We start from the raw sequence: 16,698 nt of genomic DNA, 5'->3' as shown, positions 1-16,698 counted from the left end.
GAAGAGAACAGGAGGCCTTGCCACCGAAGTGGAATGATATGCACTACAAGCTACCCGGATGCTTCGCACAATTAGCACCAAAAACCGCTCTTCCGAAGACATTGGCCCAAAACTGGGTCTGCAGCAACTCCCCAAAACGCCTGTAACTACGCGGAGAAAAGTCCAAGCAGAAGAGAAAATGGAAAGAGCTACGTCAGAGCCCAAAACCCGAGGCGTCTCATTCAATCATCAAACCGATTGGAGAGACAACCGAAATGCGAAGCTCTCCGCCCCATCTTTGACATCATGGCCGAGTTACCAATATCCCGGCTAGGATAACCCTATACGAGCTATTGCGTCCTTGCCAAGATGACAATGAAAGCCATCTACAATGAGGCCGTCGACCGACTCTGCAAGCTCTTAACTCGAATCAAAGCCATCTGCCTGAAGACCAGAGCCGTCAGCTCAACACTGCAATCTCGCCGGTGCTCATTTCCATGCATCTCTTTTACCAAAGAAGACATGCAGACGAAGAACTCGAAAGCATGATCGGCCTTTGTATTTCGACAGGCACATTGGCTCCAGCATGGTCAACCGCGATCCAAGTTGATCCGGGTTCTGCTGTTGCATATTGCTCCGACTGATGATCATCTTGGAATCCGACTAGCAAACTTAGCCATCCACCGCACTACGGATTTACGATTCAACACCAGCGGCGGTCCAGACCCTTGGAAGATTCGAATCAAAGCCAGATCGGGCGATTTAAAGATCAGAGTTACCTGCCTATGGATTGACGCAAAGAAACTTCCATATACTTACGTAATTGGGGTCACCTTGGATCCACGGTAACTTTATTTTAGTCCCAGTCAACTCTGCATCAATGCCTCACATCATGGACTCAAATAATAATCAGACGGTGGTCGCGCAATAAGCAACCCGTTTCAGGGATTAGAAACTCATTCACTGTTCCGCTTCTATACGGCGCCGAATCCGAATACTGCAACCATCGAGCCCCAAGAACGGACAGCGGGATGAGCTGACCTAGCTGGCGTTTGATATGAGAGTGTTTTGTATTAATGCCACATTTGCTACATTGTACTCAATCATTGACGATGATGAGATCATTTTTTCGGGGGAAAAAGAAAAAGTAGTTGTAATTGGCAAACTGCCGAAAAGAGAATATCAATAAATGATCATTTAGAGTACTCGATGGGTCTGGATAATGCTCACTAAAAGCTAATATGATAACCCTGACTTGTATATGCCACTTCAATCAATTTTGTCTGCTGACGAAAAAACAGTACAAGACCCATACGGACGACGCTTGTCATCCCGCTGGAACATGGTGGAAAGAGTCGTCTATCGGGCCAAAGGAAAGGAAGCTGCCGATACCCGATCACTTCTTAGAAGAAGAAGAACGATGAGATAACCTGCCCTCATCTATTTAGATATGACGCAAAAGCCGGCGCGATCTAATGGAGAAGGTAGGTTATGACTTCACACTTGGAAAGTCTTTGCTGTGGCGAGATGCCGCCGACGGTTCCACCCCCCATCGAATGGTTATGTACCAAAGGTGAAAAATTGATGATTATTATCGCCACAAAAATCTTGTAAGTCTCCTCATCCGGACGATGCAATGGTGCTGGCAAGTCATCGAATCAAATTGCTAACCAAAGCTAGAAACGGAACTCATCTGAATTCTTCAGTTGGGATTCACGATACTAGATCGGTGGATGTTCAAAAAGTTGTATGTCAACATGTTCGGTCGCATCCTACCACAATAGAGGAGACGACAGATGCCGAATGGGAAGATCTTGGTTCATCACGCTAAACATGCAGTATGTGATAGGTTCGAATCAAAGAAACCTCCTACCAAAGATCAAGTAGTCCAGCGAATATAGGAAGTGAGGAAAATCCGAAGCCGTATCATTCAGCGACAGTCTCCTACCCAAGAGAAAGAAGAGTATAATCTCTCTTACAGGAATACATCGAGGTGTTCGCCTGAATAATGAACAGGCAGGGCTCGATCCAAACGTACAGCTGCATCGTCTCAAATTAATCGCGATGTCAAAACCATATCAAACAACAAACAAGACGGTTCGTCCTGCAATGATGAGGCGATCGAAGCCTGAGGGAAAAAAGTTTCACTCGGGCTTCATTAGGGAAGGAAACATCCAGAATGGCTTAGCCATATTGTCCGTCCTTAAGAAACGGGAGATCAGGGCTTGTAGTTGACTTTAGAACCCTCAACGCTGTTTGCCAAAAGATGATTTATCCCCTTCCCATCACGGATTTTATCATCGACAATCGTTCGAGAGGATGTCTTTCATGGATGGTTCTCTGGTTATAACCAAAAAAGATGCCATCAGATTGATTGAAAGCATACGCATTTTAGAACGCTGACTCGGCGTGCTTCTGTACCATTATGCCATCTAGCCCTCTTACCCCTGGGGTGTCCTCAAAAATCTAGGACGCCCCTGGGGTGTCCCCAAAAATCTAGGACGCCCCTGGGTTGTCCCCAAAAATCTAGGACGCCCCCTGGGTTGTCCCCAAAAATCTAGGACGCCCCTGGGGTGTCCCCGAAAATCTAGGACGCCCCTGGGGTGTCTCCGAAAATCTAGGACGCTCCTGGGGTGTCCCCAAAAATCTAGGACGCCCCTGGGGTGTCCCCAAAAATCTAGGACGCCCCTGGGTGTCCCCAAGAATCTAGGACGCCGCGCTGTAAATTATTCGTCCGAACTCGGATTTTAGTGATTCGAATTGCGTTGGAATTCTGACGAAGAGTTCTATCAGCCCCGATGGTTGGATTATCTGTAGAATGAATGGGAAACGAAGGGCATTGTTCCCTTTGTAAACATTGCGGGGCTCCTAATTAGCCCGTGCCTTCGTTATTCTGAAATTCTGTCAGCTCACGTAGTTCGTTGATTCACTTCAAGCGTTCACCGACATCAATCGAACTCTTGTGAACCAGATAGTGACGTTCATTGTCGTTCCTTAACACTGAGCTGTTCGTGGAGGACATATAGGCAATTTTTGATGCCTACAATATTTTGTAACTTAGGGTATATAACTGCTTCAAGAGCGAAACACATAGGGTATATAAATGTAATTTAGCCTTTAAACTTTTGAAATTATTTCTACAGTTTTTAAAATGTTGAGGGTGTTAATTACAAGTTTTAAATTTTTAGATATCATGTTTGTTTTGAAGTTTAAAAAAGTCAAGGTGTTTTGTGTAATTTTAAACTTTTAAGGCTATTATATGCAATTTTTAAAAATTTTGGGTTTTTTTTATAATACTTCATGTATTATAATATGTTATCTACATATAATTTCTTAATCTTTTTTTTTTATATTTTTGAGTTATAGGTAGTTCATATGGAGTTAATATAGGATATAATTAGTATTTGGATAGATTAAGATTTAAGTGAAATATTCAAAATAACTTTTTTTAAATTGTTGACCTATAGATAGTTTACGTGGAATTAGATAAGATATGATTAAAATTAGAATAGATTAGAATAACAATGTAATATTCAAAAAAAAGCTAAGGGTAATACTGACCATAGAAAGATTTTCCTGAACTCGTGCTTTTAAAGAGAGTATGATATATACACATATATAAACATAAACTTATATGTACATATATAATTATATTTATATAAGAGTATAAATATATATATACATATATATTATACATATATAAGAGAGAATATACTTATACATATATATACTTATATAAGAGAGAGTATACTTATATATACTTATATACTATATAAGAGAGTATAAATATATATACATAAGAGAGTACACACTATATACTTATATATACATATATATACTTATATAAGAGAGAGTATACTTATATATACTTATATACTATATACTATCTCTGTCTTCGAAATAAACATTGTTGAAAAATGTTTATATCTTCATAAGGAGTTGTAAGTTATCATATGAAGATGGAGGATCATTGATTCATGACATGTTCTCGATTAAGGATGAAAAAAGGATGGATTTGTAATGATGACTTTCATGATGTCATTTATGGGCTATTTGGTTTGTTGATTAGTTTTGATGCATGTAATGGATTTTGAGAATCCCATAAATAAAATCGTGTTTGTTTGTGATGGATATTAAAGAAGATTTATATGAGAGATAAAATCCAATCAAAATATGTTTAGTTGTACATGAAGTTTGTTGAGAATATGTGATTAAATTCACAAATTTGGTTGAAAAATTCGGTTAAAATCAGCATAATATTAGGAAATTATATTTGATGCATCTAACCACTATGTGGCAATCCCACATCTGCGTATTAAAAATAATAAGCAAACAATGTATTTGCTAAGAATCCATAATTTTTTACTCGTGGGTCCCATTTTTTAAATACAAGAGTGCAAAATGCATGGAAACAGACATCTTTAATGCATCCATGAAGGAGTGACCGAGTGAATTTTGACTCTACACTTTGCATATAATACAGATACAAATTGCGCAATTGTCATACTATACTAGGATACTTCGGCTTTAAGCCTTCCAAATGTTCAGTTTAAATAACTTTCGAATGAGGCCTCCAAAATTTTTAAGCTGTATCAAATTAATCTGTTATTTTAATCTCGAACAAACTTCTCTCTCTTAGTATTAATTGAATTAATAAATGTTTTTCCATCTAGGGGCGATACCTAAGAGAGAGATAGAAAACCAAAACAGTGGCGTGGTCGGCCGACGAACGTCACAAAATTAATTAAGACAATGCTAGAAAGCTACTGAAAAATTAATTAAGTTAGTTGGCCATTACTAAGCTATAAATTATGGTTTAAGTGTTGGGCCCTAACGATGCGACACAAAAGTCTCTTCGGAGGGAACCCAACGAGGTGCAGGAGGCGCGGGCACGGGACTACAATGGGCGAGTACTAATCTATTCTCCATCATCATGCTAAATGGATTTGGATCATTTCGCTACTAGAATCATTGGAAAGATTGATTAAGAGAAGATTGTAATTTTTCTTCTAGAGTGTAAATTGAAATGAGTGTAATTTATGAGGATATTATGAGTGTTATATATATTCAGAATGGATTGCAATTGTCAGTTACGTTTCATTTACTAATCAATAGTTTGTATTAAAATCAATGGTCTCTATACTATTTTTTGATACTGAAGAGAATCCAAATATGTATTAAATTTAATATGGAATCCCTTTTAACTTATAACTTTGAGTATACTCAACTCAGTACAGAATGATAATGATAATGGCGCATGCTAATAAATCTTCATCTTATTTCTACGGAATTGGGATTGTTCTCCTTTGTGTACAATTTATGAAGTATATATTTAGGGGCTACTGGTAAGCTATTGTTATCTCTTTAATAAAATATTTAAAATTTTTTTAAGAAGGGCGTTGGGGAGGTGTAGGTTGGCCAAGCTTTCAAAGAAAATAATAAGAAAATCAAGCTAAATAATGGAAGAAAAAGGTTGCTTTCGTCTTTCATATATGTGTTTTTCTGTATGTGTGAATGATGTGAATTAGATTAGTATGGTAATATTAAGTTTCTTTCAATTTTGGCGTGTGTTCATAGGAGATATAGCTTCATATTCTCTATGATTTTGTTGGTTGAGTTCTTCAATATTGACCGAGTTGGAGATAAAACTGAAAAATATAAAGAAAAATATAATAATTTGTCTACTATTTAATATTGTAGTGCAAAGGATTTGAATGCAACTAGTTTGGAATTTTCTGTTTTAGTGAATTGTCCAAGTTTTAGTAGACATGATACGCCTCGTTTAATACCCGGGAATTGAATCAACTCATAATGGAATGAAGTAAAGAATGGTATGAAATGTGTGTGGGAATAGAATACTCATGTTCATTCTTATGTTTAGGTGCAATTGGAGAACGACATAGGATTAAAAATCTTTTTAACTTTTGGTATGAGTTTCCGGGCTCCGGATCAGGTCCAGACCGGCAGACTTTTTGGACACCCTAGGCAAACTAAGTGAGCATGAGAAAGCTAGACAAGGAACAAAACAACTAGTTGAAAATTTTGATTGATGTCTAATGTTTATATGTTTATAAAGCTTCGTAATTTCTTTCCGGGCTCCGGATCAGGTCCAGACCGGCAGACTTTTTGGACACCCTAGGCAAACTAAGTGAGCATGAGAAAGCTAGACAAGGAACAAAACAACTAGTTGAAAATTTTGATTGATGTCTAATGTTTATATGTTTATAAAGCTTCGTAATTTCTTTCTAGATAGTACAAAACAGTTGTTTTTTTTATGCTTCCAAATAATTTATTTTTTATGTGTACGGATATGTAATAAAACTCTATGTAGTGGTTCGGTGTAGCTAACTAGAGGAGATCACATGAATAAAATACCCACTTGTAAACGAACAATGTATAGAGGATTTGAATAACGTAAAGGCTAAATATATAATAAAAAAATCCTTTAAACTAGGGGTTTCAAAGGGTTATCAGAATAACGCTTCTTAACTTTAAGATTTTATCAGCAAATGCAGGGGTTTTGATAAAATCTTAATGTTAACCGTCTATATTAGAATCTTCAAACCGTCCGAATCATCCGTAATAAATTGCAAAAAAAAAACCCTAACTCAAGGAGAATTTTGTGATACTTAGCCCAATGTGATTATGTAAACATAGGCCGCAAGAGAAAATAAGAAGTTCAGCTGAATTATTATCAATCAATCAATCAATCAAAAATAAAAAAGAGAGAGAGAAAACACTATAGTCTATAGGATCTAAATCGGAGCCGGGCCACGAATACCCATCTTTATTGTGACCCGCTTCGTACCGAACGCGATCCGACCCGTTTACACAGCTTGCAAATTGTAGAAATGACGAATGACGAATGTCCTATTTTGCTCGCTGAACCCTACCGAGAAAAGAACCCCTTCTTCCAATCGAAGACCCTCGTCACTCGGTCATCAAGTGGCTTGTTGGAATTAGGGTTTTCAGGATCACCTGCTTCATCAAATGAGTTAGGGCTCTTTCCTCATCAATTTCGGCCTTCTATTCGCCGACGGCCACCGCCAAGAAACAGACGTCGTTCGCTGCGCCGGAGGATAAGAAGGTATGATTTGATGCGATTCATGTTTGTTATACTAGGCCTTCGAGTCGGCAAGATCTTACTGGGGGCATTTATGATGCCATGTCGGGGTTGGTTGTCTATAAAAGGAAGCAACTTTATTGTTTCTGTGGATTACAATCTAAATTAATTTTTTGATACAATCTATGGCATTACCATAGACATATATTGTAATGAGATTAATGGGTATCCTTGTCATAGGAGGGGATTTCCTCCTATGACGCCTCTAAAATCACATGATTGAGCGACATTGTGGATGATCCGTTCCGTTGAACTTGATCTACATATTCTAAAACCCCAACACACCAAGTTTGGGGTGAACCCGTCGTCGTTTGACTCTTCATCCACTCGTATCAATTTTAACGGTTTTGAATGAATAGAACTTTTCACATGGCTTGATGGAGGGTCAAACGACGACGGATTCACCACAAACTTGGTGTGTTAGGGTTTTAGAATATGTAGATCAAGTTCAACGGAGCGGATAATCCATAATGTCGCTCAATCATGTGATTTTAGAGGCGTCAAGGAGGAAATCCCCTCCTATGACAAGGATACCCATTAATCTCTATTGTAATATAGACTTATAGTATAATACAACATTCTTTAATATATATTATATTAAATATATTGTAAGTATATTATATCAACTCTTATATAATATAGCATGCTATTATAATATAATATAATAATTAATAATATTACTTACTAATTATAGTATAATGTATTTTGGTATAAAGTAAAATAATGTATTATATTATAATAACATACTAAGTAACATACTAAACTAATTGGATAAATTAATTTAGAATTAATTGATTGATAAATATTATATTTTAATAAGGTGTTACATCATCAATTATCCCACATGAATTATCAAATCAAAACTTTAAATTGTCACATTATCGTAACTTATCCCACTTTACCCCACTCAAAATATCCCAAAGGGATAAAATTGTTCCATTAGAACAATTATCGCACTTGGCCGCAACTTGTACCAACCAATAACCCCCCTATTATATTCAACATTTTAACTTAAGGCTATACGAATTCCTGTGTTCTAGATCATATAAAAGGTTAGTAGCCTTGAAGCCATTATATGAAATCCTATGTTCTAGATTATATAAAAGGTTAGTAGTAGCCTTGAAACCTTTAGAAGTAGATTAGAACCCAGATAGTTTTAATATTAACAAGAACAACTTGCAAGTCCTTGCTCACTTTTTTCTAATGTTTGCCTCAGCTCCATCCACTGGTGATGCTGCTTGATATTTCAGTATACTAAACAGATAATTTGAAACATAGAAAATAACATGCTTTGTATTCTGTATGTTTCACGCTGTCAATCATGAATTGTATTTTTGATCGATTCCTGTTTGATGGTCATCTTTGGTCATGTACAAATGACTTTATCTCTTATTTTCATCTCATCATTATGGAAGATTTGACTTTGCTTTGCTAGTCATTTTTCATGAGTTGTGATGGTAGTAATCTGGGGGAGATCTCTTAACAAGAGCTATACTTTTGATGTTTTGAGATGTTATGAGACTAGATATGCTGCAGACAAAATAGATGCCCTATTCATGGAGTCTAGTAATATGCTTCTTTTTCCATAATGAGAAATTTGGACATACTTATTAGTTAATTATGACTCGTTAGCTCTGAAGGTATTAAGTGCGTAACCAATTGGCAGATGTAGAAGGGAATCTGTGGCTGACCAAATGAATGCAAGTAAATTCTGGACTATATAAGAGTTGGTGCTGTACACCTTATGTTCTTAGTTTCTCGCATGTATGTCAGGCTGGTCATTTGGAAATGTTCATCTTACGCCATAAAATGCAGAACTCCACAACAGGGCAAATTATTGTGTTGTGTCTCTTTCGATCTCATTGGGCTACAGGAACACATTTTTTAGATACAATGTAGCTTTCTCTTGACTTTTGATGTATTAGATTGATTTTTTGCTGCTCTCTGCTTTCTAGTTTTGTTTGCTGGTTATTTATTATCCCTTCATCCAGAGTTAGTCTTGGAGAGTTTTTGCTTGCTACATCGTCTTAGACTATCCCCACTAGTAGAGTGCATTTTTTTGACCTGCAATTGGCTTCCCAGGTTCTGCAGAAAACTGCGCTGCTGGCTAGAAATTTAGTGGCTTAATTAGTGCCACTAGTCGCAGGTTTTCCATCTTTTGGTTGATCCTTCTATGGAGTCTTCTTAGCTGAAGTGCATGTTCCGTTCCATTTAGTTGGACATACTTGAACGATAATGATGAAGACAATGAATATGGGAATATCTTAAATCATATGCACTTAACAGTTTCTTGCATGATACGTGTAGTATCAGCGGTGATGGGAGCATTTTCGTGCAAAGGATTGAATCATACTTGCTCCAATATTCCTAACGAAATTTTCAATGGATGTTTTAAAATTTTGCTCACGAAATTTTCGATGGATGCATATATATATATATATATATATATATACACACACACACACACACACATATACACATGTGTACATAAATACATATATGTATATGTACAAGGATTAGGGAAATTGCTGAGATTGGCAAAAAGCCGATGCATATGCTATTTATAGGTAATTATTATTTGATTATACTTGAATCTGATTGATTCTAAATTTTGAAGTGATATCTTGTCCTGAATTAATATTAGTCCTATATATTTACATTATAGGATCATGTTGATATCAGAAGGAGAAATAGTTGAGGAAGTCGTGTCTACTAGAGGTGAGTTCATTTCTCACTAGTATTTGTTTTATAATATAAAATTCCATGCGTATTATAGTGGATTGATCTTGTGTTTAAAAAAAAATTATTCTATTTTGCTTATGTGTAGAATATGATATATGATTTGATCGATTCTATTGCGACCTAACTCATAATATGGTTTTTGACTTATGAGATATTGAAAATAAATTTGATTTTATATAAATGTGATAAGTGATTTTGATTCTCACGTGATCCCAAATAACTGTGAATATCGATTTATTTGAAAGTTATCAATGAAATAAGTGGTTTAATTGTGTTTCAGCAGTTTAACGAGTTCAATAGATTTTTCGTGATTTGATATTTGGAATAAAAGTAAATAAAGCGAATTTGTTGAACCATTTTAAATTGATATGATGAGCTTACTCCTGCTCACTTAATTTGGGATTGTTTGAAATTTTCACAAGCGAATAAATTTATACCAGTAGTACTTTGTAACAAGCAATGTGTTTTCGAGATCAAGTAATGTGACTACTAATGAGTTTTGAAATTAGCAATCGTTTAGGTGGTGTTGTTTGAAATCAAATAATTTGTCAAGAGATGTGTTTCCAAAATCAACCATTTGACAAGCGATTCTTGATGTTTTCAAACCCTCAGAAAGTTCACTATGAAGTGATGTGCTTGTGCTTGCTATATGGTTAAAATGCACCTTTATGTGGCCCGTTATGGTTATTTGTGATGTGGCCTCTTGGCATTTGCGATGTGGTTCTTTTTGGGTATTGTGATGTGACCGACAACCTATGGCAAAGTTAGGTGTATTTTGTTTCGGGAACTATGTGTTATGTCATATGTGATGCCTTTGGTATTACCATGCTATTGGGTTATAATTCGCAGCCTTAGTGTGACCTATGAGGTGATTCTTACATTTTATGTAAGTTTCATCGAGATTTGAGATTCTAAGAAAATAATAATATTTTGGTTTTTTCAAGTTTAATAGTTTATTTTCTTTCTTAATAATTACTTGTTTTTAAAGAGACCTTGGTTTCAGAAAACGTACGATATGTTTAGTTTGCACTTTCTTTCTTGAATATAACAATAATGCATTATTGTGGACCATGTCTTGCCATTTTTTTGAATATCTTGTGCCGAACTTATAATTCACTATTTCTAAAAAATATTATTTTATTTTGTTAGATATTTAGGAATTCTACTGGGAAATGTTCTCATTGAGCTTTAGCTCACTCGTTGTTTTTCAATTTTTTTCAGATTCAAGATAGCGATGTAATAATCAGAATTTTGGTTGTGGACATTGTAAAGAAGTGCGTATATGGACACCACAACTCCAGTGGTGATATGTTCAACAAAAAGAGTGTTTTGGCGCAAGGTTTTAAAGTCGGTTTGAGGGCTTGAGCGACACGACATGGGGGTTTTTAACTCGTATGTCGGTTTTCAGGGTCGAATCAAAAATATCGAGACTATATCGGGTATGTCGGTCGATTTTTTAGCTTTGAAAAATCGGCTGATATGGCTCTATTTTTAAGATCTGTTTTTTATTATTGAGTTTGGGTTTAGTGATAAAAACTCAAACCCGTTTGATTTGTTCTCATGTTTAAGGGTTTCTTATGAACCCGATAGAAAGAAAAGAGAAAAATTAGGGATGCAGCGGACGACGCCCTTCCCCCATCACTCCTTTCGTGAATGACGATTCCCTTTCCCCACCTTCTCGGTCCCCGTCGTCCATCTCCCATTGTGCCTTGAAATCCGGACCTTAACGAACCCGAGGGTTGCAGGGTATCCTGTCGTCGGGATAAAGGGAAGAGGGTGGTCGGTGACTCATTCAAAGAACCCCGAGTAGACAAAGAAGAAGAACAAAAGCCCCGACACTGCCTCCCTGCGACGTCTCGTTAGGGGTGTTAACGGAGCAGAACGGCTCGGATATGGCACTTATCATATTCATATCCGCTTACCCATCTCGGATACGGATACGGATACAGATATACGTCGGTAAGAAAAATTCATATCCATATCCGCCAAAATCGGATACGGTTACGAATATAGATGCGGATATATAAACGGATATGCATGCGGATGCAAAAAGGATATGAAAAAACTAGATAGTATTCAGAAAAATATAGTCATGTGATACAAAAAGAGTTCGTTAATATGTTCATTATGATTGAAAAGCTAAGATTAGACATATTGATCATCAAAATTAACCACAAATCCATAATCTAAGAATCGAAACTATCGTAAGAGTATTACCAATATGTATTCGGATATTTTCGGATACAGATATTTTACTATAAAACCATATCCGCAACCATATCCTATCGGTAATAGATTTGAGTAACCATATTCATATCCTAACGGATACGGTTACGGATATTTCCTCGGATACGGATACGGTTTGGCACCCCTATGTCTCGTCGTTGGCACTGCCTCCCTACGACGTCGGAATCCACCCATCACCGGCGCCGCCTCTTCCTCTCCCTCTTCCTTGCGACAACGACGGCCAAACTTCGAGCTCTCCTCAGCGTCAGGTAAGCCTCCTTCATTCTCTCTCTGTCTCTCTCTATGAGTTTGTCTTGTAGTTTCAGATTGTGGCTGCAGTGGACTGATTTTCCCCCCTCTTGCAGTTTCAGTTTGTGGCTTTGTGCTGAGTAAAAGGAGTAGCTCTTGATTCCTTTTTCTTGTTTGTTGTCTCAAAATCAGGTAAGCCTCCCTCTTGATTCCTTTTCTTGTTTATTGTTTGTTATCAATTACTGTTAAATCAGTTATTGTTTGAAGATTCATAATTTTAATAAGCTTTGAATAATGGACTTGGTAGTTGGTATTTTAATAAGCTTTGAATAATGCATAATTATTTAATTTGTCAATTTAAATATACAATTGATTTAAATATGTAAATATAATTGGTTGTCTAAATCCATATTTGTTATCTTGTTAATTATTGCAGAATCATGTCGTCCAAAGGACAAAGATCTACTAGATCGTCAATAACACCAAAAATGGGCTGTAAAGATCCATGTTGGCTATATGGGGAGAGAGTTGGTTCCGATATAAATGAAGTTAAATGCAAATATTGCACTCAAATTCTCAATGGTGGGATTAGTCGATTCAAACAACACCTAGCCGGAAAGAGGGGAAATTGCGCGCCGTGTGTGAAAGTTCTCGATGATTTAAGACAAGTTTTCGAAATTATAGATAATGTAAAGAAGAGTAAGGACGAGAAGGAGATGAAAATGTATATCTTGTTGAGTGAGGTGCATATCGGGGAGGATGAGGAGGAGCATAACTCAATCTCATTGAGTAGTCAAAGAAGCTCGTCATCCTCCCACAAGGTAATTGGACCAATGGACTCCTTTGCCTCTCGTTCTTCCGAGGAGATTGCCCAAATAGTAGCAAAGGGGAAACAACCGACGGTGGACTCCAAGTTTAAAAAGAAGAAAATGGAGGATGTATTGCGATACATCTCCAAATGGTTCTATGAAGCCTACATTCCATTTTATACTCCCACACTTCCTTCTTTCCATCAAATGCTACAAGCTATTGACTTGTTTAGAAGTCATTTACAAGCTCCATTGATGTATGAACTGAGTGAGATATATTTGCAATAAGAAGTGGATGAGACAAAAAATTTGTTGAAAACTTTAAAAGGACTTGTGTTGTCAATGGTTGCTCGTTAATGTCCGATGTATGGAGTGATCGGAAGTCTAGAAGCATCATGAACATAGTTGTACATTTTGCTGGGAGAGCTTGTTTTTTTTCTTCACATGATGTATCGGCCGATAAGTACGATGCTCAGTATCTCTGTGACTTTGTAGACAATATTATTGATCAGATAGAGGAGGCAAATGTGGTGCAGATAGTCACAGATGGAGCTTCAAACAATATGACGGTTTCTAAGTTGGTCGAGAAGAGGTCAAATATATTTTGGACGACTTGTGCTGCACATAGTGAACTTAATGTTGTCCGATATAGCTAAGATAAAACCCATTCGTAATGCCATTTTAATGGGGAGTGTATCAGTGTTCTTATATAATCACCAAGCCTCTTCAATTATTTATGGAGTTCACTAAGAGTGATCTTGTGAGACCGAGGGTTACGAGATTTGTTACGACGTTCTTTTCTTTACAGTCATTAAGAGATCATAAGAAAGAGATGAGACAACTGTTTATCTCTGACCAATAGACAGATTGTAGCCTTTCAAGAACATCGGTTGGCAAAAAGATATATTTTATATTCATTTTATTCGTTTGATCATTTATATTTCATTGATTGGATTTTTTGTATGTTTGTAGGTTGCGGAGATAATTGCTAGCAACAAGTTTTGGGATAATATAGACTTTGCCCTCAAAGTATTCACTCCTCTACTAAAGGTTCTTCGAAGAGCGGATGGTGATAAAATCGGTTCGATGAGATTTATATATGGGGACATGTTGGTGGCTATGGAGTTGAAAGTGGCCATTGGGGTTGATGAGAAGAAGTACAATCCCATATTGAAAATGATTGAGACGAGATTTAAGAATCTTAGTGAAACGCTACATAAAACAGGTTACTTTTTGAATCCTTTTTCTATTACCTGGCATACACGGACATTAAAGGTGACAGAAGCTTCATGAAAGCCGTGGTGGAGTGTATGCATAGACTTTATCCCGATGACCATGCGACTTTCATAAAGATTGGAGATCAAATACCTAATTATCAAGAACACCTAGGGTTATTTGGGGATCAATTTGCGAGGCGAGAAGCTACTAATGGTGATTGTCCGGGTAAATTTATGTTCTCATTCAAATTAATTCGTTCATCTCTTTTTTGAATTTATAAGTTACTAAAATTTTTCAATTATGAATTAACTAGTTAAGGCTTTATGGAAACAATACTCCCGAGTTGAGGAAGATGACAATGAAGATTTTGGGCTTGACAACTAGCTCATCGGCTTGTAAAAGAAATTGAAATACATTTGAGATGGTAATATTATTTCTTAAATTTTAATTGTCTTGTAGGCTTGTATTGTAGTATTTGATGACTAGTTTTTTATGCTAATTCATGATTTTATTTTGTAGATTCATACGAAGAAGAGGAATATGCTAACTCATAAAAAACTTCATGACTTAGTCTTTGTCAAGTTTAATGCAAAGTTGAAGAACAAGCATGCCGTTATAGATAGAGATCCTTTAACCGCTTACGATGATGAGGAAAGGGCCTCTGAATGGTTGTTGGGTGAGGAGGGGAATAATATTGATGATGAAGTATTCCTAGGAGATTTTTTGACTTTTAGGCAAGTTGGAGATATTTCGGGAGCTAATCCAAGGAAGAGAAAGAGTGGAAGGTTGCAAATGTATAAAAAAAAAAGAAGTCGGGATCATCTTCATCGAAAGGAAAGGAGCCGATGGAAGATGATGAGGAAGAAGAGATGGATGCGTTATTCACGGATTCGGATAAGGATACCCCCACCTATTAGTCTCGCCGCAAAAGGCCTCTCTTAACAATCCACTGAAGCTGTGTTTGGGGAACCCGAATCTGCCACGTGACCCACTGGTATCCCAATCTCAGCTTATCTTAAGCCTTGAATTGTCATTTTTGATGTTTAACCTCTGACATTCCTTCTGTAGAACGAATTGAAGGAGCTGAAGCATCAAGGCAAGTGGGGGAGAAGTCCAAGGAGCCGGGGTTGATGCGAAGGTTCAAACGTCTCGCGAAGAAGCAAATGCGAGAAGCTCCACTGGTAATCTCTCCTCCTATAGAACAAATTGGAGTTGACGGAGTCAGAGTCTGAGGATGACGTTCCTCTATCTCGACTATGTGTGAGATCGCGCTCTGAACCAAGTGTGAGTGCTGAGGACGCTCTTGTTGCCCCTGGTAAGACAATTTCACATTTGTTTGTTTCTTTAGATTTCCATTACGCTAGTGGAGCTGAACGTCCCTTTTAGTTGTTCCTGCTGGAGCTGCAATTCCTATCGAAGCTGATGTTGCTCCGAGCAAGATTATTAAAACTGGAGTAGCTGTGGACGCAACCGCTCTCGACACAGCTGTTAAAGCCGAAGTTGCTTTGGATGTAGTTTTCGGAATCGGTACTGAAGTACCGCTCTCGACACAGCTGTTAAAGCCGAAGTTGCTTTGGATGTAGTTTTCGGAATCGGTACTGAAGTAGCCATAAGTGTTTGATAACCAACTCTACCATCTTATCGGAAATTCTAGCCCCAGTATTAACTGTGTTCGCTACCGCTCCTGCCACTATAGTTGCTGCTCTTGCAACTATTGCAGCAACCGTTGTGTTCACCTTGTCGTCGGTTTCTACAGAAGCGACAGCTTCGTTTGCTGGCCAATTGGAAGTAGTGCCTTCCGACACTACACCCTCTTCCTCTTTCGATTTGGCAAAATAATTTAGGGTATCAATGATTCAGAAAAATTTCCTCACCATTTTAAAGGAATCCCCTACTCAAATATTGGATCATGGTGGGGACTTTGCTGAGATTAAGACGGTGTTGGAACCTCTTCATATGATGCAAAACCTTACTAGCAGTATGGTCGTGTTGCCATATTGGGTGTATTTGGCAAAAGTTGAAAACCTTTTCATAAAGGACCGTCACAATCAGTCTCTCTTCCCTCTATAGCTGAAGAACGCGCTATGCAGTACTTGAGGTAAATTGATAATTCTCTGTTTGAGCTTGAACGCCAAGTACTTGAGAAGAAGCAGAGGGTCAAAGAGCTCGAGGGGTCAGCAAAAAGTTATCCAGTGAGGACGAAAAGGTCGCTGATACTAAACGTAACCAGCAGCTCTTGGTTGAATCTTATAAAGCCATGTTTGCTGACATCCAAGTTAAGTTAAGCTAGCAGAAGCAGAGAATGAGTTAAAGGGCGCAATGGAAGTGCGACTGACATTGGCAGCCAAGCAG

General features: G+C 37.4%; 1 protein-coding gene across 1 annotated transcript in view; it reads left to right on the top strand.

Annotated features, from left to right (window-relative positions):
• LOC109826321 overlaps positions 6,240-16,698 on the top strand; it is a 31,836-nt gene continuing 21,377 nt past the window's right edge. The window contains exons 1-2 of the mRNA XM_020393340.1: positions 6,240-7,066; positions 9,768-9,820. Of these exons, the coding sequence (XP_020248929.1) occupies positions 6,831-7,066; positions 9,768-9,820 (289 nt within the window). The 5' untranslated portion in view covers positions 6,240-6,830. The remainder of the gene's footprint in view (positions 7,067-9,767; positions 9,821-16,698) is intronic.

The sequence above is a fragment of the Asparagus officinalis genome, chromosome 10, assembly GCF_001876935.1.
Source record: "Asparagus officinalis chromosome 10, Aspof.V1, whole genome shotgun sequence".
NCBI classification, from domain to species: Eukaryota; Viridiplantae; Streptophyta; class Magnoliopsida; order Asparagales; family Asparagaceae; genus Asparagus; species Asparagus officinalis.
The sequence above is the reverse complement of the archived record's forward strand: the minus strand, read 5'-3'. Positions and strand labels throughout refer to the sequence as shown.